Source organism: Melanotaenia boesemani, chromosome 3, assembly GCF_017639745.1.
Source record: "Melanotaenia boesemani isolate fMelBoe1 chromosome 3, fMelBoe1.pri, whole genome shotgun sequence".
Classification (NCBI taxonomy): Eukaryota; Metazoa; Chordata; class Actinopteri; order Atheriniformes; family Melanotaeniidae; genus Melanotaenia; species Melanotaenia boesemani.
In genome coordinates this window covers 24,994,819-25,021,476 of record NC_055684.1, presented here as the reverse complement: position 1 = coordinate 25,021,476, position 26,658 = coordinate 24,994,819, and the positions used below count along the sequence as shown (strand labels likewise).

The 26,658-nt window shown below is 36.6% G+C and overlaps 2 protein-coding genes across 2 annotated transcripts in view; one reads left to right on the top strand and one right to left on the bottom strand.

The window, feature by feature from the left end:
• syn2b (synapsin IIb) overlaps positions 1-26,658 on the bottom strand; it is an 81,751-nt gene that overhangs the window by 11,650 nt on the left and 43,443 nt on the right. Inside the window, exons 2-5 of the mRNA XM_041980572.1 lie at positions 21,925-21,982; positions 19,816-19,907; positions 13,195-13,351; positions 12,957-13,046 (exon numbers count right to left, since the gene is read on the bottom strand). Of these exons, the coding sequence (XP_041836506.1) occupies positions 12,957-13,046; positions 13,195-13,351; positions 19,816-19,907; positions 21,925-21,982 (397 nt within the window). The remainder of the gene's footprint in view (positions 1-12,956; positions 13,047-13,194; positions 13,352-19,815; positions 19,908-21,924; positions 21,983-26,658) is intronic.
• LOC121636776 (metalloproteinase inhibitor 4-like) lies at positions 607-12,340 on the top strand. Its single transcript, XM_041980573.1, has 5 exons — positions 607-1,080; positions 8,932-9,029; positions 9,551-9,665; positions 10,002-10,126; positions 10,387-12,340. Exons 1-5 carry the CDS (start codon positions 942-944, stop codon positions 10,582-10,584), a joined length of 675 nt encoding a protein of 224 aa, XP_041836507.1. The 5' UTR covers positions 607-941; the 3' UTR covers positions 10,585-12,340.

The following is a 26,658-nucleotide window of genomic DNA, read 5'->3' as shown; positions in this document are numbered from 1 at the left end:
AAAGTTTAGGTCAGAAAAGAAACATTGAGTTCAAGCATGAAAAATATTTAAAAGGGAAGAAGAGATAATATTACTAAATGCTCTTTAAAAGAAAGTCTATAACATGCTAATGATGTTTATTACATACAATGTTTACCATCTTAGCATATTTCTCAGCATTAAACACAAACTGAGGTCAAGCTCAAGATTATGATTTAATATTAGTGAATATTAGTTTTGGGCTTTTTTTTAAATAAAAGTGAAAAAAATGAATCTTGGAAAAACAAAAAAAGAAATTTCAAGTGACTGTGGAGTACATGAGTGTCTTAATAAATAATACAATCTGTCAGCTGGTTCTGGAGGTGCAAGAAGAAAGTTTACTTAAACTACCTGATTTATTTTTTTAGGAAATTTAACCTTAAACTTGATCTTACACAAAACCCCAGAGCAGACTTAATTCTGTCAAAGTGAATCAAACCTCGGGCAATATGTTAGGAGAAGAGATTGAGGGCTTTAAAATAGGGCACAAGAAGAAGTAAAGGATAGCAGGCTTTTGTTTTTCTTGCATTTGAGGAGGCTGTCCCTAAATTGTTGAGCACATAAGAGGCTCCCTGTGTGTGACCCTCTCAGCATTCAAGACCAGAGTGTGAGGGGATCCAACTATTGTAAGTCTCTCTGTGTGGTGTCTACAGAGAGGGGCAGAGAGAAGGAAGAGAAAGAGAGCAGCAGCCTTCAACTCAAGTTATTTGCTGCAGCTTTAAACTTATGAAAACATTTCTATCCACAGCTGCCTCTCAGCTCAGCAGAGCTCATCCTACCACTTCGACCCTGCTTTCTTATCCGCCACACACCCCTGTCACTGACTGTCAGCCTGACTCGCTTCCCAGGAAACTTAACGGGATCACAAGAGGTTGCCGAGCGTTCATCAAGTGGCGGAACAGTAAGAGGTAGCCAGAGCCATCATGGCCGAGTCCCAGCAGCGTAGTGTGTGTCTGGGACTCTGGATGCTGCTTTTGCTTGGTGCAGGCATGGAGGAAATTGTCGACGGATGCAGCTGCCACCCAGCACACCCCCAACAGCTCTTCTGCAGTGCTGAGATCGGTGAGTTTCTGACCAGAGACTATTTAAACTTATTTTCATTTCTAGAAAAGTTATACTAATAGAAAAATATAAGCTGTTAACCTAAATAGCAGACAATAGATTTTAGGCCTTTCTGATTGTGCATGTTTTTGAAGTGGAGTAAAAATCATTTTGTCATCGCTGATTAACTGATGATTTGCTTATTGACCAAATTTGATTTGTAGTTACAAAGAAAAAGCCAAAATGAATGGAGTAAACTAGCGTTTGACAAAACATTTCTGCATCTTCTTCCTCCTTATGACACATAAACAAACCCTAACAAAGCAGTCATAAGTAAATCAACACGGCCTACTTTTTCTCTGTCTGTCTGTCTCCATGTCCAATGTCTCCCCCTCCCACCACCGAGTTCTTTTTTGTCTAAGCACAGGCCAAAACCAACACTCTGCTTTGACTTTTAGTACTTGGCTGCAGAGTGCGGAAAGCTGGAGTATGTGCTTCTGTCAAAGGTCACACTCCAGCAGGGGAGCATCAGGGAGAGAAAGAGGAAAGAAGAGGTTCCTTTTCTCTTGGTCTTGACTTCTAATTACTGTCTATCTCCCATTAGGTTTCAATGGTTGGCTCTTTCTTTGAAAAAGTGTCTGAAAAAAAAAAAAAGAAAAAGATAATGAGCATGAAATGGAAGCTGAGATCTGTTTTTACGATGTTAGCAAATTAGATCTGGGTTATTAGAACGAGATGAGAGTATTTAGGGCAATATTTTCAGGACACTGTTGTAAACATGAAATGTGCCATTTTTGACATATAAATCTGATGATATTGTTTTCCCAACATGGAAAATTATAAGGTTTTCAGAAAAACCTGAAAAGAAAGTGTGGTCAAAACAACACAGATGGTCTACGGTCAGGCTTTTAATATAAATATTTTATAGCCATTAGTCTGGGTGTGTAAGATTGGCAACACAACAACCTTTTTCTTGTTATTCTCACATAAAGCATCCAACTAACATTTAAGAAAGTGAGATTTAGGCCTCTCCCATCTTTTTCTTAAAATACAGCATCAATATGAGGTTAATTTTCCAAAATATCCGTCTGAATGTCTGAATGTGATTGCAAAAAGTCCTACAAATAATGACGTAATCATATCAACTCTGTTAGTGGCAATAATCCAACTTTGATGATATCAAAATACAAGAGAGGACCATTGTGAGCATACCCCGTCTACCGATTCTGTGGCAGTAGCTTTGGAACAAAAACTCAGGTTTTTCTCTTTTCATTCTTTCTTTTTTAATTTACCAGCAATCTAAAACATATTGAGTACATGGCCAAAGTGCAATGGTGAATTAAGGAGACAATTGTGATTTGGTTGTATGAGCGGATAATGACATGAAGTTCAATGTGAAGTTGCAGCACAAGGCAAAAAAAGCCAAAGAAAATATTCTATTTTTATGAAAAATATTTAGAAATATTGGTAGTGTTTGAGGGTAGCTGTGAGGTGGTGCAGATCTGCCAAATGTCGTTGAAAAATATATTAAGCTCAAATTTTGAGAAATCAGTCATTTGTCTTGATTTCCCAGTGCAAGTGGATTACTCATTTCTAATAATATTGTTTTAATATACAATCATAAAATAGTAAAAAGGGTTAGGGCTTGAAAAGTTGTCCTTTCTGCCTACTTTTCTTTTTGGACCACAAAAAGGTAAAGAAAGTGTCTATTTAAACTTTTGATTATGTGAATGTCTTTTTTGTTTTCTATGTTTTTTTATTTATTATTACAATTTTTTCTGTTATTCTTTCTTTTTCGTTTTCTTTTTTATCATGTCTGGGGAAACAACAACAAAACAATTGTGGGCGTGCTCAAAGTATTAGGTCATGATTTGGGAGGGGGAATAAGGGTTAGGATGTAGGTGGAGTTGAGATGGTTCAGCTCCATCCTTCTGTTGCTGGGAGACTGGGGGCTGTATATAGCATAATGTGTACATATGTCCACAGATGTGCATCGTGAAAACCCTATATGCTTTGTACAAATGTATACAAGGATAATGAAGTTTTTTAAAAAATCTTCTTGTTGGAAAACAGTTGTAAAAATGCTGTTTGCATGATGAGAGGTGCCAACACAAACACAAAAAAACGTTTGCTTTGCAAAAATACCCCTGATAAACAAAGTTATGAAGTAACAAACGTTTAATTTAAACGATCATCTTTTTGAACCTCTGGAAACAACTGAAACCTTTCATTTACATTTCATTTGTCAACATGACAAGTTCATCAGGCTTTAGATTTCTCCAGATTGAAGTAGTTCAAAAGTGAAAACATTTAATTATAATTTAGAATTATTCCATGTTAAGACAATAAAACTAACTTAATATTACTTGAAACTGGATGATTGGCTTCCTACAAACAAATGATCCTACACATCACACTTTACAGCTACACACATATTATCTTTTATTTAGTTGGTTTTAAATTGTCTCTGCAGAATGTGGATGTTAGCGGTTAATTGAAGTTTCAACTTTGGTGGTAATTTGACAAAATATGTTGCAACACCAAAGTCATACAAAACACAAACTTACTGATGTAGAAAAAGAGAAAATATTATGTTTTATGGGTGGAAATAGTTGTTTTTACCAGTTAATCTCATTTGATGAGATTAACTGTGGCTAGAAAGGGCTTTAGTTCCATGTTGAAAGGGACAGCAAGCCGCCAATAGAAAGTAAAAGTAAAGGTGACTACATTTTCTAGGTTACCCTTTTTCAGTTGGTTAAACAGTTGTGGTTCACAGCAATACACTGTTTAGTTTTTGTCCTCTTGCCTGCTGCTCAGAACCAATTTCTAAATAAGTTATGTATTTTGTCTGATGCAACCTACATAAAGAGGCAAAACTCTTGTAAAACTGTAATTTTCTCAATTTTTCACGCAATAGTTTTTGAAGGTTTTTATACTGAACTACTAAATTGTTATTATAGTGCTAAACAAACAATCAATCTTTAGTTATCAGTGCAGATAAACTGTATGTTTGTACTTCAGCAGATGGCAAAATAGCATGGTGTTGCAACTTTGCCACAATCGCAAACTATAATCCATGATGACTTCTTGGCGGTTTGCCTCATACATAAACTTTGGTCCAAATATGTTTTTCAGTAAGCTCAACATCACAACCAGAAGTCAGAGCATGTCCACAAATTACCAAGTTCCCCTCAGTTATATATCAAGATTCTATTGAAGGAAATTTAAAAAATGTGTTAAAGTAATCACTAAATTTGTGGACCTAATAATGATGAGCTACCAAATAAAGGTTACTTACAGAACTGAGGAGTTTGTTTTCAGTAAAATCAAGAATCCATTGCTTAAATGAATTAAAATCATTAGTAAACTACATTAGATATCAACCTATACAACCCACACAAGAACTGAAAGCTCAACAGGTTGAACAGTAACCAATGAGCATCATTTTATCTTGTCCGCTTTGAAGCTTTGGATCTGTTTTAGAGTTAAATGTATGAATTCACATCTGAAAAGACAGTCAGTGGTCCCTTTTCAGGTAGGACATACTTTCGGGGGTCATGAAAAACAAAGTCCTCATTTACCTCAAGTATTCAGATGGAAATCTTTCATTTGCTGGAGTCTGTGATTACTCTGTCCTGGTTGTTTTTGAAGTACAGGCTGGTGGTGGCCTTAAGTTGACCTGACAGAGCTGTCAGAGTTGATGAGCTCTGTGAATAAAGCTGTGCATCTGAGTAATATCCCATCTGCGCACAAACCCTGGACGATTCCCTGGCCATACTTGTGTATTTGATATAGTGTGTCTGAGTGTGAGTGTGTGTTTGCTGGACAAGGGCCAGTCCATGCCAGCACTGCCTACTCCATCTCTCTCTTTCTTCCCAACTTAATTTCCATGTCTATAGGCTTAGTCTGATGGTCTGCATACTAACAATATCGGTGTGAAAGCCCACTGACAGTCCAGCTTTGTGAGAATGACAAGGGTGCCAATTCATCTGGGAGGGAGGGAAGTTATTTACTACATCAGTTCTCATGGTACAAGTTTGCAATATTTCTCTTTACTTATGTAGCTTTGCAGCAAGCAAACAGACGTCCTCGCTCTGCAGGTGTGCCTGTCCTTATTTCTGTGCATAACACAGCTGCAGCAGCTGAAGTGGGTAACCTAGCCTGTACAATTCAAACAAGTCTAGATGGGAGGGTGTAACAATTTTAGAGAATCTAGGCCAAAAACAAAAGTTTTGCAAACAGAAACAGAAGTTTTTTTCAGCTGAGTTTTTAAAATGAATGTGTACCATTTCCATAAATGTAACTGTCCAAAAATGGTCATGTCTGGCAGATGATCTAACCCAGATTTTTTATTTTTTATTTTTTGGTTTTATCTAGTGAGGGCAGACAGATGCTTAATAAAAAATTAAACCCAACAGTTCAAACCAATTCTGGCTAATTAGCTATAGCAACTTCTGTCCTTTTATTGATAGACTGCAAAGCTCAAATTGCAAACAGTCTGATCCTTGCACAGAGCGCTGAAATGCCTCGGTTTATTTCTTAACAGCTTCAGATGGAAAGATTTAAGTGGGATGACTATTTCTGTGTAGTGAGCCATCTCAATTCAAAAATACATGATGAAACTTGATTTCTGTAAATTATGTTTAAACTTCCTAACAACATGCTGGGGACACATGACGTGTTGAAATAATGTGATGGCAGCAACAAGGCAACAAGCTTCTCTTCCTGGTTTTCAGGGTGATTTTTATCACAAGCAGTGGTGACGGCAGCAGCACTGCTACTGCGAAAAGGCTGCAGATTACCAGGGAATTCATTTAGACAACAGAGAAAATCACGCTCTGTCATAATTTTTCAGGTGACATTCAGCTGCCCAAACTTTAACCTCTACTAAACTTGACCAAGTTATTTTGACAATGTTATTAAAATAAAAGCTGAAACTGCACAAATTATGGTCCTAAAATAAATAAATAAATGCATGAAATTATGTTTCTAACAGCCAGACAGACAAACCTACGTCGCCGAATACATGAAAATCATGTAAATCATGTAAAAAACATACATAGGACTGGTTCCACTCAGGAGCCACCACTATCCTCCCTTCAGTTGTGGACTATAATAGTAGACCAACATATTAGCAAAACAAATCTTTGCACACTGTCACAACCATTTACCTGCAACATTTTAATACTGAACCATCATCTGGCAAAAATGCCTGATCAGGCTTCCATAAAAAGATATACAGAGTACCCTCTCTGTTTTTCTATATCGGCGTATTACTTCAAATGTGAAAGGAAAAATGTGTCTTTCCCTCAAGGCTGCCAACTGACTCTCAGTAAGCATTGCTTTCATTGTACCTGCATGCAGCTTAAACATGAGATGTGCCTTCAACAAGTCATGTATTGTTCAAGAGTTTGTGATTATTTCACATACTTCACTGAGGCCAGGTAGATGGATATCTTAATGCTCAATAACTGATGTAGAATCATGAAAACAATGCTTTATTTTGGAATACTAAGAGTTTAAATACTTGGTATCAAATAAAAAAATCAAATATCACAGAACAAAGATGCATTACAAAGTAACTTAAAATGATCTTTTACTTTTTTTTAATAAATAATGAGAGACACACTGTTCTAAGCAGCATTAAATGTGTTGTAAAATAGTATTTTATGTATTCACTTATAGATAAGTGTTAATGTTTTAAGTGTTAAACTGTTTCTATTGTAAATAACTTGATCTTGAAAGAAAATATAAACTATAACCTCGAAAACTAGAAACTAGAATCAAAACTAGTGCCTGCTTAAAAACAAATTGTCTAAATGACAGCAAAACATATCAAGTGAACTTACTCATGCAAGAAATCTAAATCTCATTTTTGGAGACAAAAACACTCCCTGGTGTGTCCACCATCAAATACAGGGCATGTGGGTAAGCATTTGATTTTTCTTCTCTTACTCTGAGATTCGCTTTGGCCAATTTTAGGAGCCTGGCCTGAGTTTTACAGTATAATAATAAACAGTCTAGATCCTCACATTTTCTGCAAAGTGAACACTCTTGCACCAGCTGTCCAGCTCTGGGCAATGCAATGCACACAGATTTAACTCTTAATGCCTCACACAAATGTTTGTCAGCCTTTCTATCTTCTGGGGTGTTCAACAAACAAAAAAAAAGGTCTCAGTTTATCCTGAGCCGATTTCACAGAACAGCCTTAGCTCCTCCTTCTCTAACAAACAGACAAAAACATGGTGCAGTTATGTGAAGGGCCAAAGGGAAAACCAGGGGGGTGGTTTGCTAAGCTGTGTGTGAGCTTCACTCTGTCTCTCTCACTTTCTAATACAGTTGCTTTCTTCTGTCTTTCATCCATTTTGGAGTCTCTGCTCCTTCGCTTCTCTTTTTCTAACACACAATGAAACATTCACTTTTACAGGAATAGACGTGGACATCAGGGACATTTATGAACCAGTGTTCACGGGAATTTAATCGCTATGATAATACAGTGATAAGCGCACATTTGACACTCTAAATTAAGAAATTGTTTGTCAGTACAGTTGAGGACAAAGAAGTCTTGTTTAGCTGGTGTCTGTTTATTCTGTTGGCTAAAGTGACAACAGTTGCAATCAGATTTTCCTACAAATTATATGGCAGCATCATGAGTTTATAGAACCCCTTTCAAGCTAATGTTAGCAGCTTGTGTTAATAAGCAGAATAATTTGTCCCAGACCCTGTATCTACAGTAACATATGAAATGTGCCTGGTCTGTAGACATTCTGTAGCACTGCATCACAAGCCTGGTCTCCTGAAAAATAGCATTGATGGCACATCAAATCATACTGTGTGTCATTACCACACATTTTGTGTCACTGAACATCACCCACTGGACTTGAACTTCTGCCCTAATCCTTATTCATCTGGCACATTATTTTAATGACATAAAAAGACATATTTAGTGATCGTTTTCATACCCATTGTCATGAGAACATGGAAATATCATTGCCATTGATAGTAAGCTTCATGCTTATATTTACAGTTAGCATGCATGATATGAAGCTCTAAGTGCAGAGTAGCACAGCTGTTTGGTATATACTTCTGGTTGCTAAGCTATTACCAGTGGCCAAAAGATATACCAATTTATCCTGTGTGGGCTTGTTTGGACAATTTTAAATCATTATCTGGTGAGTACCCGTTGTGTTGTCTAACCTACGGTGTTATTGCTTTTTAGTTAATGCGGCTTTCTGGTGTGGATTTTCTGTGGAGCTATAATAGTAAACTCATTTAGGTTTGATTGATTTAGCTACAGCGTTGTTATTACCATGCAGGAAATGTCTGAGAGTGAAATTAATTTGTCAGTTAGCAACATGTCTAAAATTGCAGATTGTATGTGTTACATGGATGGCAAAAAAGAGATCTGAAGCAATAAAACCAATAATGTTGAGATTTCATTTGGCACCGAGCAGATTGAGCATTGTAATTTGTGTGAGTAGAGTAAAAATGTGCTTGGTGTGTGTGTGTAGTGTAAACATTATATGCATATGTGTGTGTGCGTGTGTGTGTGTGTGGGTGGAGTTGGTTGAAAGTGAGCAAGCAGAGAGCTACTTGTTATTCCATGTGGGTTTGAATTTCCTCCCAGAGGAGAAGAGGGACACATCCTGTATCACTACTGAGAGGCTACAACATTGTCCGTGTGCCAGACAAATGGTGGAAAAAAAGGGAGGGGAGGGACACAAATCTATCTATACATCAATCCATCCATCCGTTCATTGAGCCAAAAAACTAAATTTATTGTTTCTTGACATGAAAATCACCTCTTCCAATCCTTACATTGATTTATCAATTTATCTCAACTCTTCTTTCCATGCATGTTTTCTCTGACAGTGATAAGGGCAAAGATCTCTGGAGAGAAGATTGTGTCGCCTAGCAACAGCTCCTCACCTTACATGAAGATGATCCAATATGAAATCAAAATGATCAAGGTGAGTTGTGTTAGGGCACACACATACCATCTTTACTTTGTTTTGTGAAGGCTGCAGGCTTCACATCTGTCTTTAATGTGTTGGGGAAATAAAAAAAAAAACATAAAAGTGACATCACAAACTAATAGCTGATACCTCATTAATTGCCTGAAGGTCACATACACCACACATACATACATTGTTTTTTTAATATCATATCTTGTGTGCCCTTATTTCTTGTATCCAACTTTTAGAATATTAGCCGTCAAATAACAGCAAAGCTTTTTTTAAAAGTTGCAGAAAGGTCCTTCCGTAATTGACTCTGTAGTTTTATCAGTTAAAACTGAACAGGATCAAAGAGTCTTTTGTGTAAAGTGAGTAACAAAAATAATATAAATTCAACATTTTTTTAGTTGCACATTTTAAAGCTGTTTTTGTTCAAAATAAAACCCTAAAAGTAACATTTCAGGGAACATATACATTTTCTTTTCTTGTGATAGGTTCATAGTTTTCTGCTCTCCTCTGCATGTCTCTGTGTTCAGATGTTTAAAGGTTTTGAGAGGGCCAAGGATATCCAGTATGTGTACACTCCAGTCTTCTCTTCACTGTGTGGAGTCAAGCTGGACTCTAACAATAAAGCAGGGTATCTGCTCTCAGGTACAGAATGCAACATCTCTTGTTTTAATTTCCAATTTTACCAGGATTAAGCTGCATGGAAAACGTCAGAGTTTTTATCAGTAAGAAATTGAATGCAACAGGATTTGCTAACATTTCTCGTTTTTGGAAATCTTCATGTTGTTGATAAGAAGGTTGCTACTGCTTTTATGCTTGTCTGTACATATCTTTTCATTTAACTCTCCATAGCTATATTTCTTGAACTAACTTTTGAGATGCTCAATGTCTTCTACTCAAGTTCTTCTAGTTGTAAGACTTAAGACATTTTATTTTGATGGATGTTCGATTAAATGCTGGTGCTATAACGTCTCTATTCAGGAAGTATGTGGAGTGATGGCCGGATTTCTATTGGCCAGTGCGACCTAGTGGAGTCGTGGGACAACTTATCACTATCACAAAAGAAGAATCTCAACTACAGATACCAGATGGGCTGTGAATGCAGAGTGAGTAAGCCTTTTGACTCCGTCTTTTTGCTTCTGAGTTGACACTAAAAATTCCTCTGCTCTGCCTTAAGCTTTCTTTCCATTTCCCAAACATGTTTTTATCTTTTCTTTATAATTCAAAGCAACGCTTCTTCATACTAAGTTTTTTTTTTCCCCTGACAGTTTGTTTTAACAACCAGAACTAAAACACAGGGGACACCAACTTAAGAATCAAACTACAAGATGAATAAAAGATTAATCGATGATTCTTCTTTTGTCAGATCAACACCTGTTACACGGTGCCGTGTGCCTCTACAGGGGATAATGAGTGCTTGTGGACAGACTGGCTGCTGGATAACAGTCTAAATGGGGAGCAGGCTCGTCAGTACGCCTGTATCCGCCGCTCAGACATGAGCTGTAGCTGGTACCGAGGAGGGCCTCCACCTGAGAAAGACTTCTTAGACATAACTGACCCGTGACCTGTAATTCTGTCTCTGGTTTTGACTCCTGAAATGCCTAAAAAGAGAAAAAAAAACCCCTGCTTTGCCATATGTAGTTCAGATTTGGCATGCACAGTAGCACCTGAATTCAGTGAAAAATTGGCAGATTTATAGAGATGAAGGAGGGTAACCTGACACTGATCTTCTGTTAGCAGAGTTGAGGTTGTGGCTTCAGCAAGGATGGGAAAATTTGTTTAAACTGCAGGGGCTTTCAGCATTCCTCTGACTCATTTTCACACTCTCACACATTCCGCTTCACCTGCTATTACAGAGTGAGAACAGGAGCAGAACATCCACTGCAGACCTTTCATTCCAGAGTGAGTGTTTGCCTCATGGCAAATGCATTCCTTTATAAATATGGAAGACCTAAATATGTTAATGTGTAAGGTATAATAGGATATGTAGGAATTTAAGTTGTGAATTTACTGAAAGATGTAGAAGGAAATTACACAGTTGCTGTACAATAATAAGATATTAATAAAAAACAACTGCCAATTTTTGCCCCAGTTTTGAATTGCAAAGTTCGCATTGACTGCAAGTTTACATATTAACAAAACCTTTCAATAAAAATTAAAACACACTGCTTATACAGCAATCTGTAAGATTTCTAGCTGATAAAACTAAAGTTAGGACACATTCACAACTAAGCCCAGAATATTATTTTAATTCCTCGATCCAATTAAGAAAAAATGCAGAAAAGCTAATTTACTTTATCTAAGTATCTGCTTTTTCACATAATCTCTGATGCTGAGGGAAAAACATCTCTTTCAGGACTCCTTCTTTTCTTCACATTGCTAAAAATAGCTTTTTGTGACTCTCACTATGTTTGTGTTTGTGCTGCATAATGAATTTGCAACAGATAATGATGTTTATGTGTCATGGACTATAATATAAATGTCTTTAATTCCTAAAACCTTCCAGCTTTGCTGTGTACACACAAATCAACACCAGATATTCTCCAGTTATTCCTGTTCTGGTGTGATGTGATACACGAATCATATACAATCACAACTGTTGTTAAATCATCACAGTTTTATCTGAAATCTGTGAGACTGTAAATACTATATTTCGGCTGGAATTAACAATTTAGAAGCTAACCAGATCTTTTCTTGTAGCGTAGAAATGCTTATTTTGTGGTTTTTGTATGTTTAGTCTTTGTGGTTGAGCTCTTTCATGTGCCAAAAACTCTAATCCAGCACTATATAACAGCACTGCCACCTGTAGAAGCTAAGTTTCTCTTATGAGAGAATTATGTAATAGGACATGGTTCAATTCTCTCTTTTTTAACTCTCTAAAACAGGAAGTGGGTAATTCTCTTCACATATAATGAATGATTTAAGTGTTTTTTAAATAAGACAACCCAAGTCTGAAATGACCCCTGTCTTGTTACTTCACTGAAGTCATACAGATTATAATGCATTATCCTTTCCTATCCTTTATATAAGTCTATTAGTTGACACTGAATGCATTAAAATATTTATATCTAATGCAATGATTTGTACGATACATTGGAAATGTGTTGTCTATTTTAAATATATTAAAATTTACATATAATTTAATGAATGGCAGGATTAAAATTCATCATAATTGTATGGCTATAGTGAAGTTTTAAATAGCTTGTTTGTTTTATACTGTAAGAATTGTTTGAGTTGTATTTATGTCTTGGTCTCTGTCTAAATAGAATTTTCTATCTCCATGTACCAAAAAAGATTGTATATAAAATGTCTCAGTGGAAGAGCATGTCATTGTCTCTTTATTGATTCCCTCCAGCTAACAAAATCTAACACAACAAGACTCCTGAGTGGAAGCTCAGAAGTGACATTGACTAAAAACACTTTACAAGATTTAATGAGGCTTGAGTTTTTCAAGAATTCCTGCAAAGTAATTTATGCACATTTCTAAATAATTACTGATTATGATGAAGGGCAAAGCATATGTTTCATACCTTCAATACTATATTTGCCTTATAAATGCTTTTGTGAAACTAAAAACAACCTTAAAAAGACCTGATTTTTCTTTTTAATTGTCCTGAATTTAGTTCTGTCCTGCAACGTCTGGTAAGTGTGTCTTTAAAGTGACCAAACAATGTAACTATATTTTGGGAACTTTTATCTGGGAACATCAGCTCCGTGTCTCATGTATATGTTTCTCAAGAAGATATCATGCTTTCTTGGCTTTACTGAAAACATATTTCTTTAACTAAAGATGGGAGGTTTTTATGTTAAAAATGTGGAGTTTTAAACCTTTATGAGAAGTTAAACAATTTCTCAGTTGCTAATATTTAACAAGTGAGAGTTGGCTGCAGGCAGACTGACAAGACGCAAGGTCTAGTAAGTATCAAAGAACTTCACCATGTCTTTGTAGTTGGGGTAGAAGGTCTGATCGATGAGAGGGAACTTGTCTGAGCCCAGCAGCTTCTGATTATTGATCAGCTGGGAAAACTGGAGGAAGGATGAAAAATAAGAGGTGAAAGACAGCAAAGGCGACGCTTCAGCAAACTAAACATGGCTTGTAATGTGTCACATGAGAAAAATACAGAGAATAAAACACTTTGTACAGTTGTGTATTTATTGTGCAGAGACCACTCACAGCCCAGGGTTTGTCACAGAGGTTGTAAATGGAATCCAGAGAGTTGACAGAGGGGATGCCTGCATATTGAAGACCGATGATCAAGTTCCTAAAATCCTCATTTTGGGCCATGCTGAAGGCGTGCTGGCGCACCAAGACAAAGTCAGGCCTGAATGACCTGGAATAAGAAAATACACAAAGTTGAATCAACAATAAATATATATTTCCAAACTGTTTAACTGCACTTTCATAACCTTTTAATACCTGAGATCCCCCAGTTGGAGGAGAGATGGCTTTAAACTGTACCAAAACAGCCATTTAGGAGACCTCATCTGAAATCTGCACTAAAATCTCTTTAATTTTGTTTTATTAGTTAGCTTTTGCTGAAATAATGTTCACACGTTGTAATATGATTGATGGAGGCTTAGAGCTACAGATGCATTGCTCCAAAGGGATGTAGTTGTTACAGAGATATACTAATTTTCATTACGGGAATGCAATACTCAAGTGGAGGCCTAAAATTAGGCAGAGGGTTCAAAAAGATAAGCAGTTTCTTACTGAATAAAGTTTGTGCCTTCACTGCATAAAGAAGTTGTGTAAGAAAGTGACCATAGTCTAGTTTCAATTTTATTTGATTTAAGAAATAACATTAAATAAAGTGTCATACAGAATTAAACTCACAGAGGGTTAAATTAGACTTGAGGATGCAGTAGCAGTGAAGGTTTTACTGGGCCACAAAAAAAAAAAAAAAACACACTAAACTTACACTGTGACAAAAACACAATTAGGTTGTCATATCTCAGAGGCGTGTAGATTGTCATCTGTGAAGGATTCTTAATAAGCTCCTGTTTTGAATTGCAAGAAGATGTGACACAATCTGTCTGGATGCTGGAAGACATTTGATGGTAAATGAACCTTGCAGTGGATAATTGAGATCATTTATTTTCAAATTACGTGTAATTAAAATAACATAACAATTTCAACAAAATGCCTTCATTGCAAATGATTATATTAGTGTCCTTGAAACTAAAAAACAAAACAAACACAAAGCCACACAATCTTGTCAGGATGGGACTCTTGTTTCTACACTACAAATGACAAATTAACATAATACCTAATAACTCCAGGCAAAAAGATAAATAAATAAAAATAAAAAATGGCTCATATAGATAATAATGAATAATATATATGCATCACTCCTAGAGATGTTAAAGTCAGTCATCAATGAGAAGTCAGCGTGATCGATGCATATATTAATGTATCAATAACAGCATAGATTGATTAGCATTTACTCAATAAAAATAAATAATGTTAGATCACAGTGTTTTACTCCTAAAAAGATGATTTTGTGCTCTTGCATCCAGCTGGAGGCAGATGTGGGATGGCAGGGAGCAGTGTAAGCCTCCCGCATGATTTGTCTTGTTGTATAACCTCATCACTGGAAGGTGAAACCAGGCTGCTGGCGACATGTGTCACTGAGGTGGCAGACCACAGCCAAACAGCAGAGTTAGCAATGACAAGGACTGCACTGCAGTCTAACCACTGCATGATTAAAGAGAGAATGCTAAATGGCAGTTGGTAAGAGATTGTTTCATTTACAGCCATTGTTGTTTTATTTCATTCTGTAACCTAAAATAACTGTGGTTTCCACAGAAAACCACACACACACGCACACACGCACACACGCACAAACACACACACAAACAAAACCCCCACAGCATTGGAGTCAGAGAAGCAATTTCTGACCAGTGGGTTAAGGTCAAAACCAATATTCAGTGAAGCTCAACTCAGTGGAAGGTTGATAGTGATAGGGCATGACTTCTGTTGTTAATCCTTTTGTTTCCTCATGCAGAATGTGAGGAAAAGTGGAGAGGAAGAGGGGGAGAGGGGTGAGAGAAAAGGAGATGTGGAGTGGTGTAATAGGAAACTGAACAAAAAAAATTCTGGTGCAGTGCAACCACCACCAGTTCCTCATGCACGAAGAATACTAATCAGACACTCCAAGTAACTAAAGAAGAATCTGTTGGACAGACAAATATCTATTAATGTGACTGTTATCCCTTCATTATTAGCTGTGGAGGTTAACTTAAGTCTTAGTAAGACTCTGAGAGTTAATGATGCATCAGTTGACCTGTCTCTGACAGGATTTCAGAAAGCTATTAATTTAAGCTTGGAAAGCTATGCATGCAAGAATCCAAATATATATTTTGTGTAATTTTTTTTTCGACTTTTTTATTATTATTATTTCTAGACTTCTGCTAATCCAATATTATTTGGCTAAATGCGTGCATCTGGAGAAATCTCATTGTAAAATGTTTAGCTGTACACAGCTCTCATTAAATCTAAAACATCATAAGACCTGAAACCAGATTTTTCTTCATTAAGGGAAGTAGTTTTAGTCTTTCTCAAGAGAACATATAAGTTTGCGCCATCAGGAGGCAAATAAACTTCTATTCATTCCTATCTGATTCGTTAACTCCAAATAACAATGAGTAACTCAAATGACCAAAAATTAACATTTTTGGCATTTAGTGTAGCAGCAAACAGCCTCCAGATGCTGTGCAATATGTCATGTTTGAAAACACCACACAAGCTCTCCACGTGATTCACTTCAGGAGAGGAAGGAGAAATGATTGTTACTAATCATCTTTCAGGCTGTTGCTTGTTAGAAAAGCAGAGGAGTATGAGGTTAAATGTAATAAAGATGATCACTTTCTTGGCTGCTGCACACTTTTTGTTATATGACTGCTTGAAGAAAGCATATTTTAGAAACAGCCAGTGGGTTTAGGGTTTTTTATTGTCAGTTGTCAAAACTGAAAAGATCCAATTGGTTCATGCAAGTAGCTCCCTGTCTCCACCCTGCTGGGGTCTGGCTTGAAGCAGAGTCCAGAGTCCATTACTGTTTCAGCATGAGGCCCATCCATCTGTTTTAACAAAGTGACTCTCTTTCCAAGTGTCCATAAAATCATCTATCAATTTTTCTAGGCCAGCTTTATATTCAGGGTCATGGGGGAACTGGAGGGTATCTCAGCTACCACTGAGTGAGAAGTGGGGTACACCCACGGTGCACATGTGCAGCCTGTGCAGCCTGTGCCCATACAACCTTTGAAGAAAAACTGTCCTCAGATTTTCATTGTTAGAATCTTGAAATGCCACCTTGAGAAGCTGCAGTGGTGCTTGTCTTACATTTTATGGCCCAGTGGTCATACCTCATTTGTTATCTGAACTATTATTGCATCTTCTGCACAATTTCCAAGCAGCTGACTTAAAAAAAAAATTGTTTAATTCCTTTATGGGCTCATTTTAACAAAAGTATTAAAGCTACCAAGTTTTTTCTTCCTTCATATAAGGTATTTAGTTACACGTGCTCAAAACAAAAATAAAAGATCACAAGAAAATTATAAAATCCAAAATGCATATACGGCTATTTGGTATAGAGTTAGAAAAAGTGTGGAGAAAGAGGTCAGTATACACACTTCATCATAATTTTGCACACATTGTACTTAATTTGTCTTAATTATTGGGTAAATTTAAAAGGAAAGGATAATTTATTCCATCCAGTTAGGATCTTTGATAAGGATGAACCACATGTTAGAAAGCTCCAGCTTCTACTTTTCTTGGTTACCATGGAGATAAGTCCTGCCCCAAATATAAGTCCCAAAAATGTAGATATTTAAAAAAATGTCTTTATTATAAAAGGAATGTTCAGCCACTGACAAAGTAGCTTTGAAACACTATTATGTGAGACACTTTAGTGAAGTGTAATTTTCCTCTCATCATTTGACCTGGATGCTCATAAGTGGCTGAGCCTACAGAAGCACTCTACATAAAGAGATTAGCAAAGATTGCAGGGCCAGAATAGACGTCCAATTCAAAATAAATCACTGAAGCACACTGCACCATGCTCTACAACATGACATAATTGTAATCAACATTACGTTTTTCAAAATCTCTACTAATATCAAATCCTGGTGATGTAAAATACTTAAACGCGTTAATATGAATTAATCTGGATTTGAGCACTAAAACAGGTGCAGCGTTTACATTTGTTACAGTGGCGGATCTACAAAATTTTTCATGGTGGCAAAGCAGGGGCAAGAGGTCTAGACAGGAGGGCATTAGTTGGATTTACATGGAGCACTTTTGATCCAATCGAATGTTCAGTCAGCACAAAATGACTCATGTTAACACCTCAGTTCATCTAAACGGCCTCGATCGGAATGAAGTGACCTGGTTTAACTGAACTGTCACTGAAGCTTCAGCTCTTGAAACAACAACTCTCAATTTTTTTTTCATGTATAAATTCTTCCTGAACTTCTCTCCTGTTTACTAGAATCAAAACTACCAAACTGCAGAAACCCAAGTCAGCCACTATCAGCATCTGATTATTGAATATATTAAACTGAGACATCCATCGCCTTTAGCATAAATTCTGTTCATTACACATTTAATTAAACTTTAACTGTGAGTGGTTAAACATCACCTGTGGAAACTGACTTCGCCTGGTAGTTGGGCGGCTCAGTCTCTCCATTCTGCCGTCTCCTACAAGTCTGTGATGCACCACTGTGTCATGATGCAGGGCCGTAACTAAAATTTTTAAGGCTCTAAATATTAAATTTACAATTATTATCTTTTTGTGAATTAATCTTCTAAAGTTCTAGGTTCTAAAGTAGAGGGGCAGTTGCCCCCTTCCCCCCTTGTAGATCCACCCCTGATCTGTTAAACCTGGGAAATTATGAGAAGCGAGCAGCAAGAAATAAAAGCAATGCTCTGAATTCATAAAGTTTCCGATTTAACGACACTGACAGTGGAAGGATTATTGTGTAACTCTGGTGTTGTGTCTTCATATAATGACAAAAAACAACTAGATCAAAAACGCAATTATGGGACTTCCTTCTAACTTTTGTGATTGTCCCTTGACTAAGAGTGTACCTCCCCCATTCGACTAATTGAGCATATGAAAGGTATCCACACATGCATGCAATGCTGACACGAAATCAGCAGGCGTCCAACAGAAGTCATACAGGTTGAACTGTTCATACTGTGTTCAGTTCTCTCTTTGCTAAATGACCAAGTACGCTCAAAGCTGTGTTTTTAACACAGTAAATATTTTTAATAATAATTAATTGTCATTTACTTATGTTTTTTTTTTATAGTATTAATATAAATAGAAAATGAAACTAAAAGAGATGAAGATAATACTGCACAGAGGCAGATTGTGTAGTGACATGCTCAGAGATGGGATGAAGGTTACTAAGCAACATGCAGTCTCTAAACAGTTAGCAAATCACTGCTGTGGCTTGAAATTGATGTAAATAGTGTAATTACTAAGACAAATGTAGATAGTTTAGAACGTCCTGGTCTGAAAAGCTGAGTTGAAGTCAAACAGGACAAACTGATGTTTATGCCTAAACGTGTCTCCAAAAAAAGCCCATGTTTGGGGAAGGATAATGAGGCCACCATGGAAAATTTAGAGTCAGATGAAACTCATAAGGAATAAAGCCCCTGTAAACATGAGTGTGAATTAAATGACTCAAAGCTTACTACACATGATTTCCAACAAATGGTCCTGTATCGTGAATACAAGCATGTGCAGACCAACTTTTCAAAAAGTATAATTATGTAACAAAGGTTGTTAGCTTCATCTCTGAAGCTGTTGAATTAATTTCCTACCAGTCTTGCTTGTTGCAGTGGGAGTTACAGTCTTGCTTAATTGCTGCCAGTCTAAAGCCAGAACACTGGTGTCTCTGTCAGTGTGGTTTGTGGTGTGTGAGCGTATCTATGATCATCCGGTTTACAGTAGGTTCATAGGTTTGTTTGCTGATTTACTGTGCCTACCTGTGGGCCATGGTTGTGGTTATACGCCTCTGCCCTTTTTCCACTGATCAGAACTTTCGGTAAACAAGTCTGTTCATTATTTCCAAATGATGTGACAGAACAGAAATATTCTTGTTAAATGATGCAGAAATCAGCACTTTCTTGCACTCATAGCAAACAAAATCTCTCCAAAGTGGAAACATAGAACTCATTTTGCAGGTGTATGATCAAAGCAGTAGTTACAGTTTGGTTCGCATTTCCTGGTTGTTTGTTCCACACTTTGTTTTTAGGGACTATCTACCCTTTATAAGGACAAACCATCTCAGCAACAAAGCTAAATTTATCTTATAGCAATTTGGGATTTTCTGTGGGTTACTTTTTGTGGGAGGTTTGGGGTCAGGGGCTGGACTCTTAGTTATCTATCTCCACTGAGTTCCCACTCTTTTCTTTGAAACAATATTTAAATTAAGTGAGGCTAACCCAGTGATTAGCAAAGATGCACAGCTTTCCCCTCGGTCTCTCTTTGTATTTCCTGTTAATTTGAGTAAAGACTAGCCATAGCAAAAAAAGGAAAAAAAATAGCTTAAGAAGTGGGAATATTTTTAAGGAAATGCATATTTTTCCACCTATTTTTGTCTATCAGTCATCATCATATTAATAATCAATCATCTCGTTGCTTTGTTTTTGTCTTGGAAAACATTTAGCTAAATTCAAGCCCAACTGTTATGGCTGAAAAGAAAAAGTATGCAGTATGTTTAAGTTTTGAACATTGTTAAACTAATCACCACAGTTATCACTATGTGCATGTGTATCTGTAAGACTGACCTGACCACTTTGGTGCCGCCCCGTATGACCTGCATGTCCACATTGCAGGTTCCATTTGAATGTGCAATGAGGTTGATATCTGAGAACTCAGCCTAAACAGAGGGGAGAAAAACAAAAACACAAAACTCTTCATATATGACATATATGACATAATTTTACATGGCTATTTTGTAAATTCTACATATTGCTGTGGGAAATTGTGTGAAAGAAGCAAAACATCTGATAAGTTTGTTGTCATTTTTGAAGCATTATAACTAACTAAATTAAATAAACTAACTAAATAAATAAAGTAAATAAGTTTAACTTTATCTATACAGTATATTCTACTCAATAACGATGATTACTTTCATGCCTGGCAAATCATATTTTTTTTTTTAGCATTCATTGACCACTTATCATTTCCTCTGACGAACATCTTTTGCAACAAAATATAGAGGCATAAAAACCTTTTTGCAGCTTTTATTTATTTGCGTGCTCTTATTATACTTCATTACAAACATAAAACCAAGCAGTTACAACAGTAAATAATGCAGACTGCTGCTCTTTTGCGTGCTTTAAGACAGAGTGCAGATTTCTTTCTGACTCATCGCGGCTGTCTTCTGCCTCGTCTGGTGGATATTTCATCTTTGTGGTGAGGCTGAGGGTGTAATTTAGCATCTATTAGGTGTGAAACTGTTTAGAGTGAAACCCCTGAGAATAGTCATCTCAAATGCAGTAATCAAGCTTTGCAAATTGGCTTGTGGGTGAGCTGGTTTAACCAATATGAAACCAATACGTTATATGCTGTTAGCATAATGCTGTGTTTAAAACAGTATAAATACTTAAAAGCTTGCAGGATGTCATGAAGTGTATGTGGCTTTTAAAAGTGAGGCTATGCATTTATGCCTGCTTACTCATTCACTGCACTAAAGCTAAGTTTGTTGTGGGTTACAAATATAGAAGTTTAAGGATTGACTGCTTTTGCTTCAACACAGACGAAGAAGAAGCTATCAGGAAGCTAATGCACTGCATGAAAATACTCAAATTATTGCAAATCTTTTTTGTTGTTGTTGTTGGTTTGTTTGCATACTGGTATTTTCCTCCTAATGAAAATGTAGTTGGTTTCAAGTTTGCATGGTAATAAAATCAGTGTTCAAGTAACATATAACATACAACCTGTCTGTTTATCAATGACAAAAAGAGCGATTCTTTGAATATTTCCTATTTTAATCTAAGTCTCAATCACTAATTTTGTCCAGTGAGATAATTAATTCTTATTTCTTGAATTTTCAAGAGTTGGTGAGACTGAGGAATAAAAAATCATTGGTTTAGTTAAGGAAAGAATTGTGTTTTGGTTTGGTATAACTACAAAAAACTGTTAAAGCACTTATTTTTAACATGAAGGGGTCCCATTTCAAACAAAATTTTTGATTTTCTACAGTTTGGTACCATATTTACTGTTTTGGTTGAAATGTTGGCTGTGGTTTGTAAATATAAAAAAGAATTTAGTCAGAATATATCTAGGTGTTCTACTAATTTTGAAATAAAAGGCAGAGCATAAAGCATTTTTATTTAGCTGGTAAAAGGGAAAAATTAGGCAGGAGAAAGCGAAGAAAAGTCTTATTTAAAAATACAGGTGAGAGTGGTTCCTCATTCGGACATATTTGTAAATATCTTCTGTGCAACAGATGCATCCAAAATTTCTAGTAAATGTTAAGCCTTTTTTAGCAAAGCTGTTCTTTTTCTTTTAAAGACATATTAACATTTATTTTCCTTTTTCTTTTAAATAGAAAAGGATGCCACGCATTATGTTAAATAACGTGAAATATGTCAGTTTAACAGTTGAGACTGTCCAGTACCATCCAGCCGTATAAGCTTGCAGTATTATCTGTAAGCAGCATAAATCTGTATTTGGTAGGTTACAGTTTTAAACATAAAATTAATCTGCATATGATGTAAATGTTTCTACTTTCTCAGGTATTTGATCTCTTAGCCAGATTGTTGGACAAACTGACAATCCTGTCAGGAGATCACTGAATCTGTTCAAACATGTCTGCCATCTCTTTCATGATCCCTTTTTAACCTTTCATAAATAATTCTGATGCATCACATCTTTAAAATCATTGATACCTGCTCCACTCTGATGTCGTAATCTCCAAGGACCTTCTTTCCCCGAAACACTTTTGCCCTGAAACAGAAAAGAAGAGGTTCAGTTTGCAGTTTGTACCTTTCAAACTTCTCAGTTGTGTATGCTGCCCTCTACTGGATTGCAGACTAACTGTGGTACATAGAATACAGAAAATGGATGCCTCCTTGTGCGCTTGGTTGCACATGAATGTTTATTCTAATATGCTTTTTGGAACAGCTTTATAGATGTAGAAGATCAGTGGAGCCAAACTGTTATCCTAATTAGTGTCATTCCAGTGACTAGCAGCATTAAATTCTCAATACTGCAAAATCTGAGTCTAAACGACGAATGTGCTTTTATAAGTGTGGTTGTGGTGATTTTCAAAAACCTCGACTGTCCTGTGCAACAGGGATGAAGAAATAGAAATATAAGTAAACACACAGGAAGACAGATGGAGAGATGGCAGCTGGAACTGGACTGACAGAGACAAAAATATGAGCAGAGAGAGCTACATAAGATTTCAGTCAGAAAACAAACAGGCAAATTGCTCATGACGTCTCATTAAACATTGGACTGCAATTGGATCACAGATGGTTTAATCTGCATCCGTCATCAAATCCTACACTGAAGCTAAGTAAAGCAATAACCAAGAAACATGAACCACAATGAGACAAACAGAACTACCTCATTTTCAAGAAGTTCTGCCTTTCCCTTCATCATGGTTTGTTTTCTGAATCAACTGTATAGAGCTGCAATGTTTTCTCAGGATTCTTAAGACAAAACTGGGTATCTACAATAAAAAGGTTTTTCTCTGTCCATCTATACTATTTCCCCCCCTATGGTAAAATAAAACTGCTTGATTCATCAGTTCAAGTCTTATCACGCAAGATATTATGTTGTGTTTAACAATTTCCCATTGAATCAGATTTAATCTAAGCTCATTTTTGTCTGTGCTGTCAATTAAAAATGTATCCAGAACTGCTTCTATAGACCCTCATAGGACCTCGTGTCATGCAGCAGAGACATCTGGCTCATTAGTCTGGTTCATTAAGAGTAGGCCATCTGTGGCACTAACACTTAGACGAATTTTACTTTCAACTATTAACAATTGATAACCACACCAGCGGAGTGAGTGAGCTTGCAATAACAGCAATATATCATTATCAACCATTTTCTAAGGTTATTTAGAGTGTCAGCGTTCTCAGGAAAGGCAATCACTTGAACTAGCAACACCAATTTATTAACCACCTGGGTATCACTGAACTGAATCATCTTGATAATAGAAAAATGACTTTGATCCTGCTGCAGCAATAATTCAGCAGGTTCTCCAAATTACTTCTTTTTATATTTTTAAATACAGCATCTCCAGCCCAAGATATTTTAATTAACCACAGAGCTAACAAGGCTCTGCATTTAGTATGTGTTTCTTATCTGGAGTTCACATAAAATAGAGACACACCATGTCAGCCCCACACAGCAATGGACAGCTAATGTAATTTCATCAAACAGCATAATGTAGCTGTCACATAGCAAAGCACATTATGTGCAAATATAAATCTTGATAGATCTGCAAAGTGAATGCCTGAGAGCAGGATTTTTACAGGTCAAAGATGCATATTATTAAGAGCTGCATCTGGCTGTGATAGAATGAGGTGTCATTTCTAATTTCTTTTGTACAAGTTGCATCTGAAACTCCTAGCTGCTGTAGAACACACTCTCTTACAATAGCTGCATTCTTATACAGCTCTGACAAACCATTATTTATTAGTTGATGCACCCCATCTCTGCAAGTAGACCAGGGTATGATACGATACAATCCAATACGATATGATGCGATACCATACCATACCATACCATACCATACCATACGATCCGATCCGATCCGATACAATATGATACGATATGATGCAATGTGATGCAATGCTTTGGATTCAAGTACTATCACATCAGCTTCACAAACTCAATAAATAACAGAAAGCAACAAAAATCCAGCTGTAACCAGACCAACTGACAACAGTGTACATTGCACAGTACCCACATTTAGAAAAAGTGAGAGAGAGAGAAAAGAGAGAGAAAACTCAAATAAGCATTGATATGCTTAAAACACAATTTGTGAAACAATTTGGCAAAAGCTTGAATGTAACAGATGCAAATTTTAGTCCCTCAGTGAATGTTTAATTTGCAGACATCTGCAGAGCTATTTGATTTTTGCTAACCTGTGCTGAGTGGAAAAAGCTGGAAATGTTCCACCTACATATTTTTTTCCAAGTTAAGCTGTAATGGTAAATGGTTTAAGTGTTTCAGCAACCTGGCAAATCCTTTAGCTTGACCACTAACTCACTAACACACTGGCTCTGTCTTTCTGCTGTGAGGTAAGGCGTAAGAGGCTGTAGTGTATTGACCTTTTCAAGCCTTTCCACTATAACCTGGTGCCTGCTGAGTGTTTAAGACTTTAATAACTTTTACTTTTGAAGTTTGGACAAATATTTTCAAGTACATTGCAGAAATGATTGAAATTAATGAGTACAGTGTTGTACATCTGTCAGCCTAGATGTGTCCATCTCATATACATCATGCCACCCAAAGCTTTGTCACATCAGCACTTCTGTCAAGCTGCTGAGCACTAGATTAACTCCAAACTGAACAGCCACTCACATACCAAGAACTAAACACCAAAAGGAAGTAACAAGGCCCTGTTTAGTGCCAACATGTTATCAAGTGTCTTTAGGACAAACTATAATCTCATAATACTTGTAAAATGTCCGTCTTTCTTTCTCTCATCTAAGATTCGGTTTTTCTTAATACAGAGTATGAGTATTACAGGCTCACAGGAACCTCACATAATTTTACTTTATTATTCTGATGAAAGTTGCAAGAGATACATCATGAGGCTGTAAACAACAGATCACCTCTAACAGGTAATCCCTGCAGATTGTGTTTTCAATTTGTGGCACACAGAAGTGTGTTAAGAACAAACATTTATCAGTACAGTTAAGTAGAGATCAATGGGCAAAAAGCACCACACAGACGGACCCCAACAAGGTGTTTTGTTAGTGTACAGATTACAGAATTAAAGTATGCTCTCATACTATCACAAGTAAAAGATTTTGCACTCCTAAGCAGCAGATGTATCTTCTGTCTAGCCATCCATTTTCTTTACCCACTAATTCCAATGCAAGGTCAAAGGGAGGCTGAAGCTTTGCACTTTGGACAGTTCGCTGTCCATCACAGAAAGACAAACAATCATTCACATTCACTCCAAGCAAGAATTAAAAAAAGCAGTGGTGCAGCCCATCTTTTATCTAATTCCCAAACTTTATATTTTAACCACTGATGTAAAAACATGACATTTATTCAGATGTTATTTCATTGGAACCCCCATCACCACCACATCTAGAAATTATGTAAAGAAATTATTCATTTGAAAACTATTTAACCTTCTATAATATCTGTATGGGATGTTTGATCTATCCATCCATTCATTTATCCATCGATTTATCCATCCATGCATTCATCAGCTATAACCACCTATTCCACCTGGGTTGTGGGAAGATTCAGTCAGCTATCATAAAAATTAAACTGACAATACTCTAGAATAATAATTTCTTTTAGTTTTGCTCAATACAAAACACACTGGTTTTACGTCTGTTTTAGAACTGTACAAATCACAGCTGAACTGAAAAATTTAGTGTGCAAGATGCCCTGAACGAAGGAAATATGGGTGGATTGAATGTACAGGCTCTTTTATTCTTGAGGCTGACAGCTTGAACAGACACATCTTGAAAAAACATCTGAGAAAAGGAGCAGAATGATAACTGCACCTTAATAAAGCAAATATAAGCAGCGCAATGACAGGTGCAGTGGCATCTTGAATGTGAATGTGAAACACAAAGATTAATAAGTCCAGCTTGGATTCATGCTCATTCAAGTTATGAGACAAAATATGGTCCTTTTCTATTATGGGTGATAGGCATGTACCTTGTTCAAAACATAAGAAGTATTTCAGTGTGTATAACTAACAACACCTTCTTGAACTAAGTTGGAGGAAGCAGTTGATTTCTAGATAAGGGAGAGAAGGTATTTTGTAACCAGCAAAAAACTTTTTTGTGTTCTTTTTTATTGACTGGGATGCAAATATGAGCTCAGAGCTCCATTTTCCATGTGATTTTGTACAACTTAAGTATCAACATCCTACAGTACCATCTCAGTACTGTGGATCATTTTGATAATAAGAACTGTGATGAGAAATTGCAAAATATCAGGACAGCAGCGAATGCAGCACAATCAAACTATCTTTGACTCTGTGCTGGGCTAAATTACATTGTTCAGTTCAGCAGGCTCAATTTTCTCCAGGGTCGTTTGATGGGAGACCACTTTCAGTATTGATCTGAAGAGTCCACGAGTCTGAGACAGCCTGTAGAAATTAAGCCTTTCAAATCAATGCATGACAATGACAGCGAGGGATGGAGAGAAAAATACTAAGAGAGACCTGGAAAGGAAAGGAAACGCTCCTAAAATACTGGTTTGACAGTTAAAACCTTGTAGGGAACTACATTTATCTAAAAAAATATTCACCTCAAGCATGTTTAACAGGGCTTGGAATCCTGCATCATATAAGGAGTCTTAGCTGGCAAGAAGAAACACCATAACAAGCATGTAATGATTGTTTCTGCCAGTCCATAAAAACATGATAGACATCACAGGGCAGAGGATTTTTCTCAGCACTCTCTCTCACA

What these genes read in the sequence shown, in the direction of transcription:
- LOC121636776 (XM_041980573.1), top strand. Translation starts at nt 942, where the DNA reads ATGGCCGAGTCCCAGCAGCGTAGTGTGTGTCTGGGACTCTGGATGCTG. An exon ending in CTTCTGCAGTGCTGAGATCG is followed by an intron (nt 1,081 to 8,931) that starts GTGAGTTTCTGA and finishes TTTCTCTGACAG; the next exon opens with TGATAAGGGCAAAGATCTCT. An exon ending in AGATGGGCTGTGAATGCAGA is followed by an intron (nt 10,127 to 10,386) that starts GTGAGTAAGCCT and finishes TTCTTTTGTCAG; the next exon opens with ATCAACACCTGTTACACGGT.